At 40.8% G+C, this 27,548-nt stretch overlaps 1 protein-coding gene across 1 annotated transcript; it reads left to right on the forward strand.

Moving 5' to 3' along the window:
- Positions 1–27,532, forward strand: DPT (dermatopontin). Its single transcript, XM_032098599.1, has 4 exons — positions 1–344; positions 10,940–11,065; positions 20,333–20,440; positions 26,134–27,532. Exons 1-4 carry the CDS (start codon positions 46–48, stop codon positions 26,198–26,200), a joined length of 600 nt encoding a protein of 199 aa, XP_031954490.1. The 5' UTR covers positions 1–45; the 3' UTR covers positions 26,201–27,532.
- Positions 27,533–27,548: the final 16 nt, after the last annotated feature.

Raw genomic sequence — 27,548 nt, forward strand, 5'->3', positions numbered from 1 at the left:
CCCAACAAACCAGAGGGGCACTTCTAAGACAGGAACATCTTCAGGATGGACATCTTCCTTCTCTGCGTGTTCCTGCCTCTGGTGACTGTGGCATGGGGCCAGTACAGTGACTATTACTATGGTCCCTATAATTATGGAGATAATGATGAATGGGCCAATGTGTACCGGCAAGGTTTCAACTTTCAGTGCCCACATGGGCAGGTGATCGTGGCCGTCAGAAGTGTTTTCAGCAAGAAGGAAGGCTCTGACAGACTGTGGAACTATGCCTGCATGCCAGCATCCCAGAGCCTCGGTGAGCCGACAGAGTGCTGGTGGGAAGAGATCAACAGGGCAGGAACTGAATGGTAGGATAACCCCAACCATCCCTGGAGGGCACAGCCCTGATAACCCCTGTGGAATGTGGGTCCTAATATTGTGGTCAGAACAATGCAAATGCATATTAATGTCACAATAACCAGCAGGCTTCACTGCCCTAAGATTCATTAATCACGATGCATGGGAGGTGACCAGCATCACATTTGTCTTCTCTGTAGCAATTTCTTGCTGAAGGGTGTCAGTGTGCTTTACAAATGCCGTGTCCTTTGGTCACTCACAACCTCAGCTGTGAAGTGGTTCAGTCTTGCTATTGTTTCAATGATAAGGAAAATGAGGCAAGAACCGTTGCTGAGGAGAGCATAAAGTCCCTCTTGAAAAGCCACATTGAATCAGTGTCTAAACGGGGGAACAAACTGCAAAACTCCTCATTCCATCCTCATGCTCTTATCACTAGTAAAAATAATCTCTGTATTGCACTGGCTCTTTGCTTTGTGTTTTTGTTGCTAGTCTTTTTCGCTTAGGCATAGAGAAATGCTGTTTTCTAGTTGTGCTGTTATTACAGGTGCCAAAAATCCACACTAACAAGCAATGGTGGTGGCATATATATCTGTATGTTGATAGCAGAATATCATGTTAATTCCCTAATACAGTCAGTTTGCTTAATTAAATGCTACATTTTCCATCAGCCTTGGAGGCAAAGGTGATCACATAATGCGACCACCATAATTTCTGGAAATAAGTATAGTATTTCATATTTGGGCAGAATACCCAGTATTTAATTATCTTCTGGGTTTGTTCATGAAATGGGAAACAGAGTTTTGGACAACTCTAGGATTGAATTATTCTTTGGACAGAATGAAATGCATGCAGGAATGAGTATTTTCAAATACTTGTAATCATTTTGTTCCAGAAATTGCAATGTGATTTTTTAAATTTTGTTATGTGGGAATAGGTTAGCAATGAAATGTGAAGTTCCTGCTTTTTAAATGATTCAGAATTTTGTTCTGAATCATTCATACTCTTTCATTTACCACATGATACACACCTATGGCTGATGCAATTGCTAAGGGAAAAAAAGATTGACCCTATACTTAATTTTGGAGTAAGAATTGGAAAAAAGGGGGAGAGCTGCAAAACAGGCAGAAATAAGACATTGTGATAATCCTGGATGACTTCTTCATTTTTTATATGTTGATGCAATTTCTATTTATTGCATAATAATTTTGAATTAGACATTTCTTTTGTTCAAAATAAACTTATTATTCTCTTTCTAAAAATCCCTGGCAGCAATTGCTCAAGTTCACTTCTCACAAACAGGATACTGTATAATTCTATACAGAACATTTTCTTCTGATGTGTAACGATTCATCACCATGCTCCATATGCTTAGCACGACTACATCCACAGTGTATTATCTGAATCTTTTTTCCTTCACCTCTTAAAAAAATCTTTTCACTTTGTCCTCTTTGTTGCCTACTTTTTTCCTATAGCAAGCCCTATATTTTCTCCAAATTTATTTCTTTTCCAACCCCTCTTTAATTGCTGAACTCTGTTTCTCCCCCTTTACTAGCTTTTGGAGTTATTTTAGTATTTCTTCACTAGCTCACATTTCCAGTCCAACATCCCTACATCTCTCTGCCTACTCTGCATAGACCAACCTTCCTTCCTTCCTTTTATTTCCTTCTTTCTCTTTCTTTTCTTTCTTTCTCTTTCTTTTCTTTTTCTTTCTTCTCTTTTTCTTTCTTTCTTTCTTTTTCTTTCTTTTCTTTTTCTTTCTTTTCTTTTTATTTCTTTTTCTTTCTTTTCTTTTCTTTCTTTTCTTTTTCTTTCTTTTTCTTCCTTTCTTTCTTCCTTTCTTCTGTTTTGGGAGCAGGGGAGATCAAACTGATTAGTGAACACATATCCTTTTGCAAAGGTGAACTTGTACTCCTAGTTACTTGGGCCATTTCCATAAATCCTAGCCAGCTGTTCCTGGTTGGATTCTGCAGTTTTCAGTTTTCCACCCCCGGGGCTGAACTGGTTGTATCAACAGTGCTTCATGGGGAGAGGCTTTGCTGTAAGCCAGCACATGCCTGGCCATGCCAACACTGCTGCCCAAAAGCCCAGCAGTCTCATCCCAGACTGGAGTGAAAGCGTAGGCAAGTGCAATCTCAAATTAATGTGATGGCATGGATATATCCTGGGGGACCTCTGAGGATCCTGCCTTCTCTCTTGGCATTCTTACTTCTCATAGGTGCCCCTCTTCTCTCTCTCTTCCACACCCACCTAATTGCTATTTGGAGCCATCCGCAATTCTAAAAAGATTCACTCAGTAATCAAGTGGGACCACAAATATGAGTCACCATCTGTACCATTAGCTCCTGTTTGGCCAGCTCTCTTCCCTGCTGATCTCCCAACAAACCAATCTGTTGGTGAGCAATATATCATTCTCATGTCAGCTGACACAGCACTCTGTTGGATTTGCAAGTTCGTTTCCCATCCTTGTAGGATGGACTATAATATGCCTTCTTCAGCTCTGTCTCACACAGCATTTTGTCTCACCTTGCACACCACACTGAGGGATATTCAATCACTTGTACCACCAGTAACTACAAGTCTGTCAAGTTTTTGCCAAAATTTTGCAGAATCAATTAGGTTAGAAAAGACTTGAAATCATTGAGCCCTACCTGTGACCAAACACCACCATGTCAACTGAGTGCCACGTCCAGTCTATCCTTAAACGCTTCCAGGGATGGTGAACTCCACCACCTCCCTGGACTACTGAATTCTATATAATACTCCCTGGAGTATTAAGTAGGATTAGGCCCAACACAGATCCCTGGGGGACACCACTAGTGACTGGGTGCCAACTGGATGCAGCACCATTCCCCACCACTCTCTGGGTCTGGCCATCCAGCCAGTTATTAATCCAGGGAAGAGTGCACCTGTCCAAGCCGTGGGCTGCCAGCTTTTCCAGGATAGTGTTGTGGGAGACAGTGTCAAAGATAGTACTCTGCTGTAATTTTGGCTTTTTATTCTTTGCCCTACCTTCACTGAGAAATGAGAATGAGCTTGCTGCATTCTTTTGTAAAATCTCTTTAACTTAATTATAGGTAGCAGCTATGCCTTTCCCTCACCCACACACCTTCACCCATGCTTTTGCTTTCAGGCTGAACACATCTCCATTCTTCTAGTTCTCCTCTGGAGGTTTTATATTCCAGCACTCCTAAGCAAGCACTGATCATACTTACAGCTCTTCTCTGAATTCCCTCTGGTTTCTCAGCCAGAACTCTAGTCAGAAACTCTAGTCTGGCAGAAACACCAAAAAAATAACCTTTGACAAATTATGCTTATGGCATTTCAAATGGTGATTTTCAAATTACCACTCCTGACCACTGTGCAGCTGCACAATAGAGACAAACCCAAAAGAGGTTTCTTTAGAAAAGACAATAAACAAAGAAAAGCTAAAGAGAGAAAATGAAGAGGGAATATAAAAGAGAGAAGAAAGAGTCTCCAACTCATTATTTTCTTTGGCCTTTAGCATTTGGGGCAAAATGACAGAAATGGATGGGGGGACCATTGGGATAGGAGAGTTGGGAGCAAGAGGGAACCACTGGCAGAGCTTCCTGGTAAGTTTGCTTCCTTCACTAACACTAGGTATTGTACAGACTTGGAGAATTAAACCGTAAAACTTTGAATATTTCAGATACGAAAAAAATGATTCAACAGAAAGAGGACAATGACACGGATCCACATTAGGCAGCTAATGCCTAGTGATGCTTAGTTTATGACCTTTGCCTCCTTCCAGGGTCAATGGAGAGAACAGCTTCTCTAAAAACTTCTCTCTGGGGTACCCCACCTCTTTCACAAGCAGACTCATGACAACTAATCCATTCTGACCACTACCTGGAATTACCTAGTGGCGTTTCAGAGTATATCTAACTATGGTGCTTCACTGCATAAATGCATCCCTGAAGTTAGTCATGTATGTGCATACACATCTGAAGAGATTATGTGCATTTGTGTTTTGCTGAAAGGATATGAGAAGCTTGTGAACCTGTTACAAGACTCAAAGGGGAAATTGTGGCAATAGATTGGATCAGATGACCAGGAACGCCTTCTCAGCTTCATTAATCTGTGAATGTGTTTAAAGTTAAGTACATGTACAAAGGCTTTGTTGAATCTGTTTCACCATCTTACTCCTTCAGAGGCTATCTGCTAACCAAGATGATACTCAATAGAGAGAGAAAAACCTAGAACAAGAAACAGTTCCTGGATACTTTGGAAATACTCATGTCTGGAGTAGGGAAAAGTCTCCAGAACAGGCCCTGATTCCGCAGTCCTACTAATTTGTATGTTGCAACTTCTCAAAGAATTCTGTTATTTCAGGGAGCACAAATTCTACATTCTTATCTCCATTTGTACTGGAGAAATATTTACCTTGTTTAAATATTTCACCACCTAAGTTCTGAGTGACTGAGGGTGAGACTGTTCTTCACTTCTTTGTTGAATACTACATAGTTGTCTCTACAGAGCAGTTACTGTACAAAGTATTTAAGAAAAACTGCTTTTCTTGCCTGAAAACTATCACACCAAAAGACAGGGATCACACAAACAAAGGAACCAAAGATTGCAAGCAAAGACAAGCAACTTTTCCTTCCAGGAAAATAAGTTTCATTTACACCACATAATAGAGATGAAACCATGCCATATCCACAATATACTCCCAGTTAGCTGTAAAGCACAACGCCAAAGCATTTCCAGCCAAGAGCTATTTACTCCATGTTTATTGCCTCTTTTCCTTGCTTAGACTTCTGAGAAAGTGTTTAGATGGGACTTGGAAAAAACAGATATCCAGATTCTCCCTCCCCACTCCCATTCTCTCTCTCCTTTGCCCACAAACTAGGTGCAAAGACAGACTACTGAGCAAAGGACCTTCCCGTTCAGGCTCTGGCAGCACACTTTGGTATATCAGTAGGAACTGGTTTTGTTCCCGATCTCCGACCAATCCCAAATTTCAAATCTGAGGCTCTGTTACCCAAACCCAATAATCCAGCTGCCCTTTGAAAATGTTCCCATTTTTGCTATCTGCACAAACAAGTTAATTTTCTCCAGAGCCCTAAGTTTAGGTTAAAGAACTAGTGTTACAAGTCCATTTAGCACAGCTGCAATGGACTGAGTCCAGTGGGAGCATCTGAGGAGAAGAGGAGTGTTTCTGTAGAAAAGGAGGCCTCATCAGCTACTGTCAAGAAGAAATCAACAGGGTGAAAAGGGCCTTGCCTTCCCTTGAGTCAGGGAGAAAAAAGTAAGTCATAAACACCCCCTAAATGAAAGAAAAAGATTGCTGAAGATGTCACAGATGTTGTCTTTGGCATGTGGAAGTCATGACAACATGTCTCAGCACCTCACAACAGATAAGGAAGACTCCTCATAGAACTGGCTTTTAGAGACTGACGTGGCCTAATCAAACATATAAAAGTTTGACACTGAACCGTGCAGTAAATCAAGTCCCTCCTGATGGGAGAGAATTTGCTGAAAGTCCTTGCAAGGAGTTTCAAAGATAAACCGAGACTTTTCCTTGAGTTTCAATGCTTCCAGATAGTTGTTTATTAAGTCTTATCAGAGGAACAGAGCCACTAGGGTGACCCAGGTACAGCATAGAGCACAGAAAAGCAGGAGTGAGCTCTAGTTATCAAGATTTATACAGCTTTTAAAGATATTTTAACCAATAGTTACTAAAAACGTACATTATTTCCACTTTCCTACCAATTATTCAGTAACATAACTAGGAACTGCAGAATTTTCTATCCAATCATTCCAAACTACTTTTACTGCAGAATATGGAGTAGTAGAAGAAGGAGAAGAAGGTTTAGAGAACAAAAACAATCCTCCATTTTGATTTTTTTTACTCTTATCTATTTACTACAAAGAGAAGCTCAAAACCTCTAAATTTTTCACCCTGTGACAATCTTACATAGTAGTCTATCACCTAATTCACACCACTGTATTTTCTAGTTCTTGTCTGACTGTTGGTAATTTTTTCCAAGGTTTGAGGCTAAAACAGTGTTGTTCAGGGGGGTAAGAACCCTTAAAAACAGGCAGAGAAATATTCTCGGCACTCTGGGTTCCTACATAAGTTGTTCCCTCTGTCTGGGTGCCAGAGTTGCAAGTGTCCTGAGCCTGCCCTCAGCCTCTTATTTCTCCCAATTCACCTGTAACAGACCAACCATTAAATTTGCTCTCATCATGCAGTTAACCAAATTACACAGAAGGAGGACAGTCCACAAAGATAACTCAGGAGAGCAGTATAGGCCCTCCCTCCACAGGGACATGGAATGACACTCTCGGGTTTCCCTGTCATAAGGAACAAATCACCCTCAGTGCAGCATGACCCAGTGCCTACTGAGCTGTGTCAGCCTCTGCATGTCTCCAGAGAGCTTCAGGGAGCACTATCCCAATCAGTGCAGCAGGAATCCAATGCAGGTTCCAGCAGCACCACTACCTGCATCTTGACTTGGGCTTCCCTGGGTAGATTTGTAGTGAACAAGCTTCCTCTTTGTGTTGTCATCCTCAGGATAACATGGTGCTTATATACCTGAGGCACAGGGAGCCTCAGAGGGAGGTTTACCACAGAGCAACAGCATTAGATGGGACACAGCACTCTGGGGCTGTGTCTAGCAAAGAGCAAAATTAAAATGTAGGTGTAAGAACTGGTTCAATTGCTCAAAACTATTCTATTCTTGTAAGCACTATTTGTATTCAGTCCAGCAGGCAGCTGTTGAGTCAGCGAGGTACAGACTTGGCTGCTGAGGCTCTTAGCGATGTTCGCAAATAATGAGGCACAATTGAAGAGGATCTCTAGGGTGAAATAGGTCATGCACAGACCCAAAATTCACATATGCATTTTGGGTGGGCTTGCTTCACACCAGCTCTTGTTTGGTCTCACAGATAAAAGCTCACCAGTGAACAACAAAAGCAGTTCTGACCTGAACTGCATCTGTAACATGGATGCATGCTTTAGTTGCTTGCCATGACAGAACTCAGCTGTACCACGCTTGTTAACCAGTTCAGAAGAAGATTTCGCAGATGAGAGCCTTTTCACAGGAATCACAGCAGGCCAGGAAAGTCTCAGATACCATATCCCTGTTACTACACAGAACTCCCCCCAGAACAAGGCTTTCTATGGAACACTGCAGACATTTCCCACAACTGTACCCAAGGGAAGGGCAACTTCCCATTCAAGAGCACCCGGTCCTCACCACCAGTCTTCTCACTCCCCCCCTACCAGCCAGCTCGCCTCTTCTTCTCCCAGTACCACATCCAAAAGGCAACTCTTCACACATCGCAATTTGAGCCAACTAGAAAAAGAAAACCTAACCAATGCCAAGTTTAATCCCACACAGTCCCAACCAGTTTCTCACGTTCTTCTGCATTCACCTTGTAAGAGGCATTTTCCTTTCTTCTTAGCAATGTCAGGATTTCAGGAGTGAGGAGAACTCTGAATACTGAACCACCCTTTACAACAAAAGTGCTAAAAAGTGGGTCTCATGAAATAGGCATTTTTTTGATTTGGCTATAAATCAAAGTTACTGAATCACTAATTTTTATTAACACTTCTTGCTTCAGAATTTGCTGTGACAGCAGAGAAGGAAAAAATTCTGACATATTAAGTGTTGTTTGTGCACACATTAGTGCATAGAGCAACCGACTGAAAAGGTGTGTGGGGAGGGGTTGTTTGTTTCCCTTGAAGAATTACTTTCTGCTTTTAGGAAAGTGGCCAGCTGGGAAAAGGAAAGAGAAGGAAATATTTTATATGAGCTCACAAATAAGCACTCCAGGTTCTGAGATCATTTCTTCATTTTTGAAGGAGTATCTGGATTTTACTGGAAAATTAGAAAGATCAAGGAAAAAAATCTTACATTATCTCAAAGCTAAAGAAAAGTACTTCAACATCACTATTATCTTTCTTTTGATAAACCAAATACTGAGCTTGAATAACAGATTACAGGACATTGCGTATGAGACAAAAGCAAAGAGAGAGACATGAATATGAGCTTTAATGTGTATTTCAAATTTTACTTTGAATTATGTTAAAACAAAATGGCAATTTAATTATTAGACATGGCTTATTTCCAGCCATACTTTCCATCTAAGAAACTAATTTTTAAGGTAACTCCAATTATATTTTTTTAAGCAAACTTATCATGAGAAGATAGAATCAGAATAAAAAAAAAACAACCCACTTTCCTAAAATCTGGTACCCAAATATGTGTGCATGTAAATATATGAATGTTACACTAGCTAGGTTTGTTTCTCAATTCACTATAGAGAGAAGTGTCCATGAGTGATGACATCTCTTCCAAAAAGAGTCTTCCCATCACAATTGGACTATATTAGTAGAAAAAAATGTGTCAAGAAAATAAAAACTGTTGTAGGACAAAGACAGTGAGAAAGAGGACAGGACTTCCCAGACTGAATGTGAGCAGGTAGGAAGAGAAAAGAAGGAAGAACCTCCTGCAAAGACAAGTATGAGCAGGAATATCAGACGCTGATCAGTGAGGATGGGAAATTGCAGGGCAGCGCTGAGCTTCTGAGAGGAAATGCAAAGGAAATGGAGAAATAAAGTGCTCCCATTATTACACCTAAGTAAAAGAGCTGGAAAATCTCCCAGGGAGGACTTGAGCAGCACAAATGCCGGTAACTGGGAAGGGTGAGAGACAGAAGAAGATGAGGCGCAAGTTTGTTGCTATTTCACACAATTTACTGCTCATCTTGCAACAGGTACAACCAATCCCCATATTGCTGTGTGTCGACCATTCTTCCATCAGGATAACACCAATCATCTGCAGCTATCCAATATGTTTGCAGAGTCTTAGCCATATGTTCCTATGGCCTATGTGCCAAAAAGCAGAGCAACTTCCTATCAAAGTCCTGCTGAAATCCTCTGAGTGAAAGCCAGACTGCCTTACTTGGTGTGATACCATAGCAACTCAGAGTCCCCTTCATGATTTAACTCTGAAGGTCCTTGAAAGAGTCTCACAAAGCACAACAAGTACGTGTGGCCCCATCAGCGTGGGAGATGCAGGGACACAAACAAATGTAAATACTCGTCTGAACAACAGAACACAGGGGAAGGGACATAGAGAAGAGACCCTTGCATTCAAAAGTGGAGGCTGAAAATTAAGCAGGGAAATTCATCACTGCACTGGTCAAAATTGATCAGTTTTTCAGTTTTTGCATACAAACACTTGAGCCTCACACTGTCTTTGCAAGCACTAACACCCCTGTACAAAAACGAATGTCTTTCCAAACGCCAGACTCTGATAGATGATGTTCCCTGCTGGGAACTTCAGGTCATTAAAATAAATCATGAGGTCATTGCATGAAAGGAAGGGAAATTTTTGGTATTTGTTAATCATACAGTTACTTCTGAAAGTGTCTTTCGGATATATCATTGTACTTGATTTTATGAAATCGCAGAGAAAGTGTGCTGCAGGTTTTCCTTGATGAAAGGAAAAGAAAGGAAAGGAAAAGCAGTGGAAGAAATGTCATTCCTGTCATTTTCACAATAGGGAAGCAATGAGTCCAGGAAGGTGCTTGAGAGGCTGAGCACTCAATAGCTGAACGAATGACCTGGCTGTTTCCATGAGCTCCTCGTCTTTAGTCTCCAAGAAGCAAGCTATTCAAACTGATTACCACTTCAATTACTTTGGGTATCAGTGTTTAGGTGTTGTAGGGTGTGCAGACAGAGAAGCATGCATGCTTTGAGACCATGTCGATTCCACCTGAAGGCAGTGATTCACACATATGGCAGAACTGAGTACACAGAAAGCACGAAGCAGCAGATTTTTCTTTTGAAAGTCATCATAAAATTTATGTGAGTCTTAAAATTCCATAACATCTGAATCGCAGTTTTCCTTGTGTGATTGCTATCAAATCATGATGTTATCACATGCTTAAATATTTTTAATAAAGATTCCCTTCTCCTGGAGACACATAATTGTGAAAGAAAACAACTAAAGAAGTTAATTAACTTCTTCTATTAAATAGCTTCTAAAGCTTCTTTTTTTTTTTTTTTCTTTTGGGGTTTTTTTTGTTTGGTTGGTTGCTTTGATTTTTTTGGTTTGGCTTTTTCTTTGGTTTTTTTGTTCAGTTGGTTTGGTTTTTTATTTGGTTTTTTGTTTGTTTGTTTTTGGTTTGGTGTAGTTTGGTTTTTTTGGTAGAGAAGCAGATGAAAAGGTTAGTTCAATAAAGCCCAAATCCTCAAATACCAACAGTCATAGACAAAAGTATTAATGGACTATTTTGAAGTCACTCTCATGATTTGTAAACAGTTGAGAACACCAACAACAGCACAATCTTCTTTCCTGGTTAGCATACTAGAATGATTAAATACTTTAGCCAGATTAAATCGTTTTAAACACAACATAAATGTTAAGACATTAGTTAAATACTGCTGCTTTCTTATAGAAAAGAGTTACTCAATACACAGCAAGTGCAAACAGTGCTTCTCAGCACAAAGTCAAACCCTTAACTTCCACTCTGTATCAAAAATGTTAATGCTGTTTTGAGAAACCCTTGAAACTATCAAGTAATCTAATACCACGGTTTCTTTGTGTGTTCTCTTCTTTCTCCTCTTTATTAGGTATCAAACCTGCTCAAACAATGGGCTGGTGGCTGGTTTCCAGAGTCAGTATTTTCCATCGGTGCTGGACCGTGAATGGCAATTTTACTGCTGCCGCTATAGCCGGAGGTGCCCATATTCCTGCTGGTGAGTTCAAGCAGACACCAAACCTGGGAGCCTCTTTCCCCCAACAGTCCCTATGAATGTCTTTGGCTGCTTGATCTGTCAGAAACCTTGTCTGAAGAAGAGTTAACTGTGCTTTAGGGAGCTAAAGATGTTATTTCCAGTCTGCTACGGGGTTCTTAAGGATCCATGGCTAAGGGAAGAGAGTAAGGATGCAGTTACACTGAGCAGCAAAATGCAGTAGCTGGCCCTCAATGAACAGGCCTGGGGTTCAGCATCAGCCTAGCTGTGCTGGAAACCATGACACAAGTCTCCTAAGTGGAATGACATTTTCCCACTATAAATCCAGCACACTTACAGGAGTAGGAACATCTCTGGGCTACACGTTTGTGCCACAATGACTTACAGGAGTGAACTTATACCAGTTACCTCAGAAATAATATTACTAGTCCATACAACTATGCTTCCTCTCTCAAGACTCTTTAAAGATCAAAGTCAAAATGAGCTACTGATCATAAACCCAAAAGGAAAAGGTGGTCACATCCTAACAGAGTATCACAACTGGTGCTGGCAACTTCTCAGAGACTGTGGAAAAATGAGCTATGCATCCCAAGCTTCCTGGTTTCTCTAAAACACACCACAGATGTGGTTTCTCTAAATTAAAACCGAAGACAGGAGCAGACTGTATAGAGGAAGCTCATATTGCTCCTGTCCATTCTGTCTAAGAGAACTCATAATTTTTTGCTCCAGGGTTACACTCAAGTTAAATTCAGCTGTTCTCAGGGATTCAAAGAATAACCCACCACAGTTTAAAAAAATAAAAAAGAAAGTAAGTAGGGGGAAAAAAAAGTAAATCTGTGCTTGAATTTTTTTTTTGAATTTTTTTTTTCAGAACTCAGCTTTGAAGTAAGCTTCCCATTGAGATGCATACAAACTGTTTATGTGCCTGTTGGTCTTACTTGGCTGGCTGGCTACTGGCCAAATACAACAGCACTGCCTTGCTTTTCATCCTTCAGTCTCCTTGCAGGCAGGAGGAAAAGAAATGTTTTTATTATTATTATTTTTAAAGTCTTTAAATTACAGGAACTCTGTAACAAAGTCTTTGAACATTCTTCTGAACATCCCTCTGCCTCCTTTCTAGACATTGCCCACGGATGTTCTCTACCTGTAAATAAACATACCTGCCCAGGCTCTTCCCTCTAAGGGAAACTCACTCAGACTTTTAAGCAGTTCTTTCAATCTCTTGTACTCCTCTAATATTGCATACATTTTCAGAGAGAGAACAGAAATCTCTGACTTTTTTTGTTATTGTTAACAGTTCTTCTTCCCTCAGATGTTGTCTTGACAACTGGGAACAGCTTTGTCTCTGCTTTGCAAATTGACATTCAGAGTAAGGCAAATCCTAATGTAAATGTTGGGGGGTTACTGAAGTCTTTAGTTTTCATCTCAGCTGCACAGAGACTCCTATACTGCCCTTCTATTTCCAACAGTGACAACACTCTGTTTTTATGCTTGGGAAAGAAAACTTTACGCAGTTCACCTGCAGTTCCATGCAGAAAAGGCAGCATTTCAAAGAAAGGTGAAGCGTTTTTCCCTCTAAGCAGGGTAGAAATCCCATGTACTCACATTCTTCTGAGAGGGGAGAGCTGTAAAACTGGTGGGAAGCTGTGTCACCTGGCTTGTGAAAAGCTTCTGGTGCATAGTTTGTGATTATGGGTTCATTATAAAACCATTCTGCCTTTGGAGTTAGCAAGGTAAGCTCTTTCCACATACAGTTATCCAAATTAGGATGTTATGGTCTGGATGGACAGACAACTAGATGAGTTAAAATATGGTGGTTTAACAGGCTCAGAGGGCAATGGTTAAAAGGTGATACTCTGCCTGGGTGCCTGTCCTGCTTGATATCTCTATCAATGACCTTGACGAGGCATGCTGGCCTAGTTTGCATATGACACCAAACTGGGGGGTGCAGCTGACATGCTTGAGGGCAGGACTGCTGCTCAGTGGGATGTAAAGAAAACTGCTTCTTCTATGAGGACAGATTGCTCATTGAGGCTCCTTGGACACTTTCAAGACTAAACAGAATAAAGGCTGAGAAGCCTGGTCTGACCTTGTGGGTGACCTTGCTTGGAGCAGAGGGCTGTAGCAGAGACTTTTTGAAGTCCCTTTCTGCCACAGTTATCCTGGGGTCCCACATAGGAGGACTTTTTACTGGAGGACCCACACCATGTAGATAAAGTCTCCCCTCTAGAACAGTGGTCTCTCTTCTGTCGTCTGCTGGGAATGGTTTGTTTTCTGGTTTGCTCCCTTTACCCTACCTAGACAGTGTACGAGTACTCTGGGCGAGTACTGTGCTAAGCTATAACCAACATGAACTTCACTGGGGTAGTGTGAAACCCCATGCTTTGGACTAACTTTTACTTATGAAGTCACAGATGTGACTTGTCTGAATTGTTAAACTTCAGTGTACGGAAACCAAACTTCCCATCCCCTAAGCTCAGGAGATCTCACAACCTAACTTCCATTGGCGTTTCCAAGTTATTGTCACAAGACCCTTGTTCACGCATCACACTTCTGGTCTGTATCTTGCACTCCAGTTAAGATGCATTTGACAGAAAGAATGTTTTCCAAACAAATTGCAAAGTAGTTCTGGGCTACCATGGGTAAGACCTCACACTGTATATGCATATAAGACACAACAAAAATGTGTGTGTATGGAGTATCATTATTTATTGCAGTTTCTGCCCCAAACTATAATAGTATTTGTTCTGTTCCAGAAACTAGTTGTCAGTAAAGTAACTGTGGAGAAATGGCAATCAGCATGCTGCTGACTCCTATGTTTTTGTTGAAGCAGCTTATTTTCATGCAAAGGCTTCTATTAGTATATGACTATGTGGAAAAGTAATTCTTTCCTCTTCCAGTTGTCTCCACAGAGGGCTTTCTGGCAAATATAAAAGCAGTAAGACAGCTGATCCTTATGGATGGTTTCTCTTGGCTCTTCTGCTCCAGGATTACATTCCTCCTGAAGTGAGATGACCCTACAATGAATAAAGATAGGCTTTTCTTATGTGTATGAGCCGCGCAACTCATTTGTTAGAATTTTCCCTGGTTTTTACACCTAGAACATTCCTGTGTTTTTGAGAACTGCTAGTATTTATTGGAATACTAATTTATAACACCATCATGTTGACTGAAACCAAAACTTTGCTTTCACTTTGCTTGATAAAATGATTGAACTCAAATACATAAAGAAGGACTTTATTTGGCAGCACTTATATCCTTATTCTTTGAACCCAGTAGTTCTGTTTCACAGCTCATCTTCACACCATTAATTCCCAGTTTACCTCTGCAGTAAACTCATTTTGAAAATAAATCTACTAATCTTTTCCAGTCTCATAGTTTTGCACTTGCTTTGTAAATTTTTTTACAAGTACTTAGTTTTCTTCTTCATCATGCCAAGACTTGTCATGGATTCTGCACATTTTTAACATACTGAAAATAATTAACATTCCTCACAGGAGGCAGAAAAGCTCTCTTTACCTGGCTAGGGAATGCTGCCACAGTAAAATAAACTGTGTGCTGATTTGCACCATAAAGGAAGGAAATCTATCACAGATGCAGAGACAGTGTCACTAAGTGGTCCCATTAGAGCTCAGATTTTTATCTTTGCCAGGAAATGGAAGCTTGACTCCATACTCTCAAAAGCAAACATATGTCACAGAGCAGCCCCAAGTCTGCACAGATTGTTTATGCATGTTTCCCTTCTCCAAACAACGAGCAGTTCAAATGCCAGAAGGTCTGTCTGGAGCTGTGACTGCTCTCTGTCATGGTGACACTGTCCAGGCAACAATTACATTTTCCAAGAATTATGGGGCTTAAAGTACTTCTTTGTTTTCTTGACTCAACCTGCCACATAAGACATATTGAAAATGATCTGATCCAATGCAGGTTTTTCAGAGATAACCAGTAGCAAAGATACAAATCCAAGAGATGAACTCAGAATAGATGTCATGGAAACATACAGTTCTGGACAACCCAATTCCTCTCCCCTCTTTATCCATTTTTTAAAAGGTATTTAACTGTTTGGGGGGGTGGGGGGCGAGTTGTTTTATTCTTTTTTTAATATTACCCATCAAATACAACCTTACAGTTCAATCTGCTGGACTATCTTCCAGAGATATTTTAGGAGAAACACATTTGCTCTGATGTTGGAAATCTGGCCAAGTTACTTTGGACATATCTTTCTTGAGGAACAGGCACAAGCTGCCCTGAGCTCTCTGCTGCTGCTTGTACCTGCATTGGACAAGCTCATGCAGGCCTCGAAGAACTGTGATCCCGCTGTGCCAGCCCCGTGGCTCCTCAGCACCGGGAGGGCTTGTGGCTTTCAGTGTGACACAGTGGGAATGTAGGAGCAGTGACGTGTCTCTGTGGATCTATGAGCTCAGAGCCTGGAGCCTGAGCTCAATCCCAAAACGCATGACATGGCCACACAAGAGAACTTCTCATCTCCAGAGAACTCCAGGATACCTCTAGTCCCCTAGCAGCCCAGCAATCTGGGATCTATACTCAGAGCATTTGCTGGAATTTCTGTAGACAGCTTACTAAGACTTTCTTTGGCTTTTCAGCATAGTTTGCATTTTTAAAAGCAGATGACCTTTGTCTTCCAGCTGGAGGAAGAGTCGAAATTGATTAAAGAGGCATATGATCTCCATGTTCACTGAATGTAACTTGAAGGCTTGTGGCTCTTGAAAAAAATTTCTCCTTTAGGAAAGACATACTCTTGAAGCATTTGTAAACAACATCTGAAAGCAAGGCCATTCAGGGGACACTCCTTGTCCTCAAAGGTCAGAAAGTTAATGTCAAATCTTATGTTTTCATCTTGAAATGGAACAGCTCTTTCTTTTGGCTGTGGCATTGTTAGAGGAAGAGTTCAGCAGCAAAGAGGAAAATGAAGGTTAAAGAAGAGCCATTCGCCTTGCTACCACTGTAGTTGCACAAGAAGTGAACAGTGTAAGATATTCCAATACCCTGTACTTACTACAGGGAGTAAGTATATTCAACAACTGGAGCCAGAAACTGTGAGTTCTACTGCTGACTCTCTCTGATATTTTAAAAGACTCATTTCTTTTGTCTGCTTGGTATCTGAAAGCAAGGCCTACCCATAGTTCCCATTTATTTCTTTAATTAGCAGACTATACATATTAAGGCCATTGGTGCGACTTGATCTTCTTATTGGTAAATAATAGACTCACAATAACTATTTCTGAAGTCAATTGTTAAGAATGCCACAGATTACTGTAGATTAGTACAAAACATTCTTCTCAGTGCTAAATGAGTAACTCTGTGCTTTCTATAAATCTCTACCATAGCAATTCTTCACCATGGAAAATAAACATCGCAGCTATTTTCAGATTAAAATAAAAACAACAGTAACCCTGGTAAAGATTTAATGCCTTTTTTTCAATATCTATCCTACCCTAGGCAAGATTTATAGGATTATAGTGAAATACATTAGAAGAACATGTGGATGGTTGAAGCAATGCAAACCACTGAAAAGATAAACCATTCTACATCAACTCTATTCGAGCTAAAAATGCCATTATGAAAACACCTTTTTCTGTCACCTTTTCCTGCTGTCTCACACACAGGCCAAACTACTTGCACCCCCTAGCACAAGATTTTCTTTCCTAGTCTTTAACATAGAATTACCTTCTTTCTCCTCTCTTGACAATGCCACTGGTGCTTCAAGCCTCTTGTACCCAAACATCATACACCCAATACTATCCAGCAGTAGATTTGAAAAGCTGAACCAGAGTTCATCTTTTGTGTATTTTCTTGCAAATCATACAGACTGAAAAGGCTACCAGTTTTTAAAGGTCTCACATTACTCTTTGCTCCCCTACAAGTCCTTCCCAAACACCCGTGTGTGTATCTGGGTTCAACAAACAATTCCACTAAATGCACCCTGCTAGCCCCTGCCCCTCGGCCTTTGTTTGGCAACAAATTACTCAGTGCCTAGAGCCCACAGTCGGTATAACACAGGTCTTCTCACAGCTGCCTTGCAAGCCTCTTTGCTAGGGCCCCTGTTACGTACCCCCTCAGGCACCACAGGCACCCCGGCTTGGTCATACAGGTCTTACAACACCCCTAACAGCAGCAGCAGCTTTGAGCACTTGGCAATTCCCATACTTCTCCCTGCTCACCTAGCCCAACTCTCCTTGCTATAGGTTCAGGGCCAGAAGTGCTTACAGGGCACTGTGAAGGTTACTGTGGATGGCTTTTCCCAAATGAGAAACCCATGGACAGGCAAACCCTCACTAACCTGGGCAAAAACTGTCTCGCACTCGTTTCGTGACTCCTCTCAGGTACAAACCATACATTGCCACAGGTGGCTTACAAATGTTTGTAAATAAGTGATGTGTCTGCACGCTGTGATAGGTGACTCACAAGTTGATAGGCACTTTGTATGCATTATTGAGTAAAACATTTAATATTTTCAGTTAAGTACTTGATAATAAGGGTACAGACCACGCTACAACAAATCCTGAGGGAACTGCTGTCCTGGGCCAGGCAGACCACTTTGGGAAGACCCTCAGTGGCTGTCTTAAATTATCTTTCTCCCCTTAATGATGAGAAAACCACATAGTGACTACCCCTATGCATTAAATACTAGAGGATCTCTAAGTGCAGACACATTTTATGTGAATTACCCTCACGATTCAAAAAACGGAGATAATAGAAAAGGAATGGGACGCACCACAGAGTCCTGCTACATGGACATTTCCTTCTAAAGAACACAGTGCAAGCCAGACAACCTTGAAATTCAGGGTCTTAGGGGAACAGTTTCAGAAATGAGTGCAGCAATCATCAAAGAGAAATGAATTAGACAGACCACACAGACTCATGTGAACTTGAACACTGCTGTCATAGCACTATTTTTAATTTTTCTCTCCCGAACAAAAGGAGTCAGTAGGCATCTGTCTATATAACAAGACACACTTCAGAGCAGCTCAAGTCCCCAAATAATTTATTTTCTGTAATTGCATATATTTGCTTTTTGAACATTTCTTAGCAGAGGAGCCTTAAGAGGCTGCATGGTAATGTGGAGAAGTTAGTAGAAAGGGAGGGGGAAATGGCAGCAGTCAGAAAGAAAAGAGAGAAGCTAAACGAAAACTCCCAATGCACTTCAGAGTAACACTGCATGCTTCTGCAAAAGGTCTGTGAGACCACAGCAATTCAGAAGCTTATCATCAGATCTACTTTTCAGCTGAGAGGCCCATGAAAGAAGTTCCAACAGCTGACTCTCAGTTCTGTTTCTGAGCAGAGCAAAGAGCAGCGTTTTAACCTTGTGTTGTGCACAGTCTCCTCTGCCCTGCACATACTGCTGGTCAAGATTACAGAACATTTTCCTCGCTGAGTGCCAAACAGATGTTATGAAACACATTTGGTAGAACATATAAAAACCACATGTCTTAGTGTCTTCTCATAATAGTAGCTAAACAAAGCATCAAAGCCTGGAGTTGATGGGAGAATGTAAAATTAAATCCTGGTCCATACCACATTTTTAAAACCTTCTATGACCCTGGATTTTCTGAAGATGCGCTATCAGACATTCAAGGCCCAAATTAGTAAACTAAATATGGGGACTCTCCTCTGGCTGAGGGAACAGCGTACATGGGTTCTTCTCTTTTTCCTAGTCTGCAGCAGCTGTCTGCATGACCTGTGAAATAACTGCTGTTATTTCTTACCAATGGCAGAGCACTGCGAGGGCTTTGCAAATCCATGTGTCCTTGGTCAGAACTCTGATAACAGACACTGTGACCAGGCCTGATCTTCTGCTTCCCAAACACACTCTGGGATGGGTGTCCTTGTACTATAACTCAGAATCTGTGTGATGAATGTCATGGCCAAAGGACAGGAAGCATGATATATTCAGATGGAACAAGATATATTCAAAGAAGTTGACTGATTAGACTTGAGGCTCTTATAAGGCCATGCTTGAATGTCACATGCAGACCCATTTTTCATTTGTCAAGGAATAATGATTTGTTAGGAACGATGTTCCAACTGAATGATGCTCTTTCAAAAGCTGAGTATGACCTGGAAAGCAACCTAATAGTCCAGAGTACCTCAGTTTTCAGGTAAACTTTCAGCTTCTGCGTTCTCCAACACTTACAGGTTTGGCCTCCAAATACACCCAAAACACCTCATTATAAAAACTCCAACCCATCCCAATAGCTATATTCCTAGTGAGTAAAATATTGAAGGCTGTGCTTAAATTCCATCAATTGAACAAAATGTAAAGATGCACAAGTGCTGACTGGAATATGCGCTTGGATTATCTTCAAGCATCATTCAAGCACTGCTGCTGGGCTGGATTAAGTCAGGAAAAGGTTGTCAGGATTTCTGTAAAGGTGCCTTAACCCTGTTAGTCTCAACAGAAGCTGGGCTGTTTATTTCCACAGGAACAGCATCTCCCTTACAGGGAACCTGATTCTTCCCTTTGCCATTTCAGAGAGTAGCTGACACAACTCCACTAGCAACTCCCATGTAAAATGGTGTAATACAAGGAATGCCAGGTTTCCATTCAGACTTCAGACATAATGTTGACAGAAAGTACTGGTCAAGCTTCCAGCCCCTTCCTGAATCTGCTCATTATCTGTAAAATGAATTACAGATAATTCCCTGGCTATTTCCCAGGGAAGCAGCAATCATAATTTGATTAATAATTGAAGAAGCACTTTGAACTTCTCAGATAAAATACACTCCACAAATATCATCCAGGCCCATAATTTTACATTATAAATTAGGCAGAAAGAGGAAACAACAAAGAGTAATGGACTAATTGTTACAGTCACTTAATAAAATTCATAAATGGATAAATGCTTAGAGTCATTTGACTTGGCAACATTTACTGCAGTCTACAGCTGCAAACCAAAGAGACTCACAAGAGACTGGAGCAAATCCCTGCAATAAAGACATAAGTAGTAGACAAGCTTTATCTTCTTGTTCAGATTACTTTTACCCTGGGTCTGCAGATGTATATACATATATTCCAATACTCCAGTTTGCTCTTAACTATTCTAAATTTGCTGAATTTTATTCAAATAGCTACCTGAATTAGTTGCATAGATGAGAAAGGCAGCCTCGTGAGACTCTATCTTATGGTGCTGTTAAGAAACAAGAACTTCCAAAGAAGCAGGAAAAATCTACTAATTGAGTTGTATTCATTCAACTGGACTCTTCTATAAGATGGTAAATTATATTATCTTCTTTTTCCTTAATTCAAAGGTTAACAACAGAATATCCAGGACACTATGGAGAAGATATGGACATGATGATGTACACTTACGACTATTATATCCGTGGGGCAACCACAACGTTCTCTGCTGTGCACAGGTTTGCTTTTCATCTGTTTCAGTAGAAATTGAAAAAAAAAAAAAAGGTCTGTCTTTTCTAATTCCCCCCAACAGTTCATGGCTACACACCATCTGCTGTGGTACTCAGCATCACACTGTACTTCTGAGGACCAAAGTTCACAGTACATATGATTCATTGCCCAAGGTGGTATATCAGGAGCAGAGCATCTTCATGCTAATGGGGATCATTTGCCAGGTCCATCTGAGCAGTGAAAAATACAGCAGTGGTAGGTTGGGCTGAATCTGACCTTCACAAATTGCAGCAGAACTTCAGTACATTTTCTCACCTACCTCTATTTGGAGCATATTTCATTGAGCTCACTAAAAACACCCTCTGCTGTCAGGGACCTGTTTCGGTCCACTTTTCTTTGCAAAGAAGCAGGGAATCTGCCAGCATGCAAAGTTAAGACCGTACAAACTGCAATGTGAATGTTGTAAACTGCCCAATCCATTTCAACACAATTCTAAGAGGTTCAAGCCACACCAGGAACTCAGGAAATGTAGTGCACCTCGATCCTTTTCCAGTAAATGAGTTAACTACATTTTCTTGATCAGTCCTGGTTATTTCTTGGCATTTGCTAGTCCTCTTGGTAGAGTCCCTGTGGCTAGTGAAGTCATAGTCATGCAAATGGATTCACAAGTTTTCTGCTTAGTTAAAAAAGAGTTTCTCCCTTTTTACTATGCACAACTGCAAAGTTTTAAAATTTGGATTTAACATAAACTCCAGACTGTTGCCTGCCTAGGGCTACAGAGATCCTAACAGCAGGTTTAAGAAGAGTGTAAGCAGTCCTTGAAACCTGATTGTGGGAGAGGGATCTTGATTCTTTCAAGCTGACCTCTAATACATCAATCATGAGCTATTTCTTTGCTGATGTCTTTTATCAGGCATCTCAGTCCAGTATATTAGTGCATTTATTATCAAGCACAGCACAGACAGCAAGGCAAGGTGTGCTGCAATGCTCTGCCAACACTGGCTACATGAGGAGGAGGAGAGAAGAGAGAAGAGAGAGTTTAAAGACACCACTATTTCAAGCTCTCTCTAATAACACTCAAAGCAGCCAAAATACTTTTGTCACTGTAATGCTCTCAGCTTGCCGAAGATCACTATAGGGATCCCTCAACCAAAATGCTACCCTAAAATAAGGAGATTTTTCCAGAAATGACAACACATTGTAGGACTGCTGCAGGTCCATAACTGCAATTTCCTGGCTAAAATACATTATCCTGTTTATTACCAAATGGAAGCCGTGTCTGCAAATTCTTCCTACAAGTGGAAGAATAATTTTCACAGATACTTGACCCAAAGGTATTGATTTATCGCTTTAGATAAAGAATTTACAAGGTCGTAAGGGACAGCCCTGTTCTGGGCTTTTCCTCTAAAATATTCCCCAGTGCTATCCTTAATCCTTGTTCCTTGTGGTTGTGGCAGAGACTCAGGGAAATAATGCAGACAGTGGGTATCCCTGCAGCTGGAATCCAGACTCCATCGGATGTGGACCAGGGTAAAGTCTGGAATCACAAGGACAAGCCTGGAAAACAAAGCAGCTGAGGTAGCCTATGCCTCTGAGCAGATTTCTCTCTCTGCTGAAGGCAGCCTTCAGAACAGAGTGGCAATGGGGGGACTGGGCAGGAGCAGAGGCAGCATCAAGGGAATGTGCACTGGGAGTCCTCAAGGGACCACAGTGCCTCAAAGAGGAAAAACCCTCAGCACACCTTTGTCCTACCACTGCTCTGGTGGCAGACATAAACCTGCAATAGTAGCAGGTTGAAACTACAGAGAAAACATTTTATGAATTGCAAACTAGAAAAGTTTTCTATGCCAAAGAACTTTCTGGCCCTCAGCTTCCAGAATGACTAGAACTAATTTGTGTTGCCAAGTGAATGAAGCGAAAAAAAATTCCTGCTTCATCAGTTCAGAATTCAGATTTAGGCTGTAACACTCCTCCTGAGCAGTATGAATCACAAGAGTCAGCAAAATTTGTCATCCTTAATGGTTCTTTGCAGCTCAGGAGGCAGAATAGGAGCAGAAAAAGGTCTTCTGAGTCTCAGCCTGCCAGGGGCATGCACATGTTCCACTTGTCTATGTGAACGTTTTTTAATTGCTCTTCATTTTCAAGCATATTAAACTTGTGTCCATACTATTTAGTTCATGATGGACAACGTTCTCGAGCTAACGAGAGGCAAACAAAAGCCTCTGAAGGTATTTCAGTTTAAGCTTTCCCAATCACTTCAAACTGGTAGGTATTTTTAGACTTTTTCAATAAACTTGCAGAAATCATATCTTCCCTTCCTACTCCCTAAGACATTGCATCACTGAGGTCACTGTTGAGACAAAGATATTTGAGACAGCATGTGGTGCTTGTGGCAAAGGACACAGAAAGTTTAGAATGATGTTATCCCCACCAACACTTCTGTAATCACTCTCTGTGAGTTTCCATGCCTGTGTATCTGGAATGAATGAAAGAGTTGTTCATCATCAAAGGTTTTAACTGCTCCTTTGCGGAGAACAGACTTCAGAAGTGCTTAATATTTACATTTTCCAGTCTCATTTTAAATAGGTCAAAAGGAGAAAACAACTGTCTATAAAGCAAGATAAAAGCAGCTGCAAAGAATTAGAAGAGGCCAGAAGTATCTCTGGGAGCCCATTCAGGAGTGTGGTGTGGTGATAACACTGATGCAGACAGGATGACCTAAGGACATAAATAAGGGAACATTTGCAGGGACGGGCAGTATCTTCGTTAGACAGACTGATACAGTCAAATTTCAGAGAAGGACATGGGGTATTGTGAAGCAGGTTGTAAACAACTGAAACTGCCCACATACACAGGCACATTGCAAACCATTTGCAGTATAGCTTCCAAAATTAAACCCACAAACCAAACAACAAAATACCTTCAGCCTGAGCTCTGAAGCATGCCAAGTGGTGGCTTTCTGGTGGAGCATTGTTATGTGGCTGTGATCTGGTTGGATCAGTCTCCTCAGTCCAGAGAGCACCACTGGAACTTTCACAACCTAACCTGCAGCAAGTATCTTGGACAGGGAGGTGGGAATTACCAGGCCTTCTTGGTAGGTGCCACAGCTTGTCCTTTGCTATGTAGTATAAAAATAGCACATGCAGACTGTCATAAGCTCATTTCTTTTACAAAACTGTTCTCTGCTCCACTTATTTGGGTGATCTGGATAACCAGTTATTTCTTAACTGCTCAGACATCATCACTGAAAAATAAATCGACAGCCAGATACCCCGACAGTAAAGCAGGTTTGAAATGCCGAGACAAGCTGGACACCCACCAAGCTCAGCTGAGCTAAATTATGGGGTATTTAAGGTCCCTAATAAGTTTCATATGACCGAAGAAAGAGGATTTTGTCAAACTCAATATGAATAGGAATTCACAGAATTTTTAAACTGAATTGGGAACAGATTATTCAACAATATTTGGAGATAAAAGAAATTTCTCTATACATCAAAAATTCAAATCTGACAGCACACGAGAGCTGGAAAGCAAAAGTGACAGTTCAATATTGATTCTTGAAGCCAAGGAAAATGCATGAATTTAGGAACTGGGAGGGGACGACACCTACAAACTTGTGTTAAGGATCTGCAAAGGCAAGTTCAGATATATTCTAGAGTATGCCTCATAAGGCAATTCCTGATGGGATCTACATCCTCACTGGTAAATTTGTAAGGGATCTACAAATTGGAACAGGCTGATAACTACTAAATTAAGCACACAGCAGCAATAGCACAAAGAAATCGCCTGCATCCTGAAAAGCTGGGCATATATACTTGAGTTCAAACACAAATAACAGGGGAAAAAGAGGTAACACGCCGTTAAATGCATCAACAATGTACATACATGCTAGTGTCTGCAAGTCCAACCGACAGCTTTAGAAATAATTCTGTTCCAGTATTTTAAAGCATGTTATTAATTCAGGTGACTAAAATACATTTATTTTAAAGACCTTGACTTTTAATTTCACAATGTCTTATTTTAGAAAAATTACTTGACCTAAGATGTTGAGCTAAAAGTCTCTCTGACAATGGGTGCTAGTTTAGCAGACCTTAACTTTGACTAATATAATCCTATTTTCCACAGACAAGTCCTCTTTATTTTTTCTCTCTTGGTAACTTAGTGACCAAAAGAGTAATAACTGTCTTTGAGGAGCATGCACATAGACCAAATAAGGGATTCTTAAAATAAAACTAAAAATGAATCTTGCATTTCATTAACCTTTGGTAACAGTTTTATGGGGAAATTACAATTTAAAAACATCTAGGAAAGATCTAAAGAAAACCAAAGCCAAACACTGTGTAACTGTTACATCAGACTTGCTGATGAGCATGAGACAGACCCAGTTCCAAATGACACTCAAGATAAACTGGTGGTTTAGTAGCACAGTAAATTTCCAATTAAAAAACCCTCAGTTAATGAAAGCTGCAATGTAGGTATAAAAGGTGTACCTACAGGGCTTAAGAGTCTAATTAATCTTATTCCAGGACAGAGTCACACAGTCAATGACACCACGTAAGCACAGTTAATACCAAAATCTGGGCTCAGGGGCCTCAGCACATTCCCGAGGGGCAGCAGTTTGGCATCAGTTTGGTGTTGAAATGCAAGCTTCCATTAAATCACCCCAGCAGCACTACCCATCCCAAGCCTCAGCTTTAGGACATCACTATTAGCAGAATCCAAGCTTTCAGAAACCTCTTGGAGGACTACCCATTACCAGTATAAATAACAACTGCCATCTGCAAGGACTGTACTTTGGATCTAAATTCAAGTTAGCCAGTATCAAGCAGCTTAAATTCAACTCTCCCTCCACTGCAGGACAGTATTTGGTCCGCTGAACTCACATCTGTTTGTCAAAGGAAAATTTAATGAACAATAAGCTAAGGTGGAAATTAAATTTGTAGCCTGTTGCATCTCTTGGACACTAAATCACTGGCCTTCAGTGTTGAATCCCACTGCTCCAGTCAGGCTTCCTACTAACAATTGTTAGGTTTCCTATCACTCTCTTGAGAGAGAATACCACTCACAAAATGGGAAGAGCATAAACTCTCCTTACATTCATAAACATTACTCTTCCTCACATGTGACTTATCCAGGATGAGAAATGAATTTCATTTCTCTCACTATTGATTCCTTCAGATCTTTAATAAAGGACACTAACTGAAAGACCTAGTAGTGAAAGACATTAAAGAAAAAAAAAACCAAACCAAACAGAAATGAAAAATGTGAAATTTGCCATGTGGATAACTCCCCTATTGGACATAGCTTGAAAATCACTCATGTACTTTTTACACATTACTGAACAATATATGACATGACAGTAACTTTTGACAGAATCATCTTTTTCCTCTTGGTCACTGATTAAAAGCTAGTTCAGGACTGATCACCATCAAGATTCACTGTCTTCTGAAGGATATTCAGAGACCTGCTTCTTCAGAGAGCTGATTTTCTTACCTTTTAAAGGAGTGTGAAGGAACTGTAATTATCACACATATTTAATGTCCTTTCAGCCCGTAAAAACAAAGCACCCAGATGAAAGTCAGTTAATGGCAGACAGATGTTTTTGTTGCCACAATACCTGGTATAAAGTTAGTCTTACTTGTAGAGCATCTTCTGCAGTTCTGGCTCACTAATACCTCTCTCTTGTCTCTCTTTCATGCAGGGATCGTCAGTGGAAATTTATTGTCTGCAGGATGACAGATTATGACTGCCCATTTCAAAATGCTTAAAAAGATTGAGTGTACTCCATTTGGAAAGCTTGGGGACAGACAGGGTGGGATGAGGATTAGTGATTACAGGAGAAGGTCAGTTAGGCTCACAAAAAAGTACCAAGACTCATTAGCTGTCTGCTGAAGATATAATTCCCCTCTGGAGCTAATACATAAATTGCCAGCCCACATGCTTACAACAGTGAATTCAGAGGATTCTTCCAAGCTGCACTGACAGTTGCATCCCCCAATTAAATTTGCTTATGACAAACATGCTTATGATACACAAATCTATGGCATATGCACAGTTACCTTTCTTATATATACATATAGCCATTCTAAACATGTACAACTTCCTTTCACACAGAAACTCTGTATAAATGGCTTCCCAGCGCAGTCGCTCCAAATGAGGTGGAAATATATTATACACTTCTCAACATACACTAGACTTTCCTGACTTCTACTTGGAATGAATCCAGTGATCCCTACCAGCTTCTCAGAGTTTAGTAGCTGGAGGTGTGCAGAAAATGGCATTGGGAGGTCTCTGATGGGCTGCATCTGGTGTTACCTGTTACGGCCCTCAGCGTAACTCCACTGCAACAAAGGTCTGCCCACACAGGGGAATTCCGAGTACTTACAACAGAAAGATATTAATAACTGATAAAAATGAGAGTAGATCCATAAATAAAACCAGAAATCTAACCCAGCTTTACTGAGAGTCTCTTTTATATTGTCTTAAAAATCTCTAATGACAAGAGTAACCAAGAGCTCTACTCTGGGCAAAGCCAGGAATAGGTCAGGCCACTCACTCTCAGTAAATATGGATACTGCATTCTTCAGGAGTCTGCTTTTCAGGTGGATTGGGTTTCCTCTGTGGGTGCCTGTACAACATCCATCTGCCTTTGGTAATACATTCTTGGCTTAGAATAGACAAATAAAGCTAGTGCCTTAGGTGACCTTATTTCCTCCAACTTGCAAATCCTATTCCCTGTAAAGTATAAAATAACCATGTTCCAAGACTGCACAGCACTTGTGCAGCTATAATCCAACAAGAAAGACTGTTGATCTGTTTCAGGAAGATCTGAGATAGGATTTTCACTCTTGAACAAGCCAGACTTTAGGGTTCAGTTTCTTAGTTGATGACTTTAATGGTGAACTTAGCAGTTGGTGGTGGTGGCTCAAAGGTCCATGATGACTCCACGTGCCAATTTAAGGTTGCAATGCTTCATAGGAAACAGTGGTGTGAGCCAGCAAGTTTCCATATTCCAAGCATTTTTAGCATGTTTACAAGCATACCCTCAAGCATGAGCATTAAAACTTCACTTGTCCAATAAAGGAATGATAGATTTTGCATTGCTGTAGCCTTGTT

Source organism: Corvus moneduloides, chromosome 2 (genome assembly GCF_009650955.1).
Source record: "Corvus moneduloides isolate bCorMon1 chromosome 2, bCorMon1.pri, whole genome shotgun sequence".
Lineage (NCBI taxonomy): Eukaryota > Metazoa > Chordata > Aves > Passeriformes > Corvidae > Corvus > Corvus moneduloides.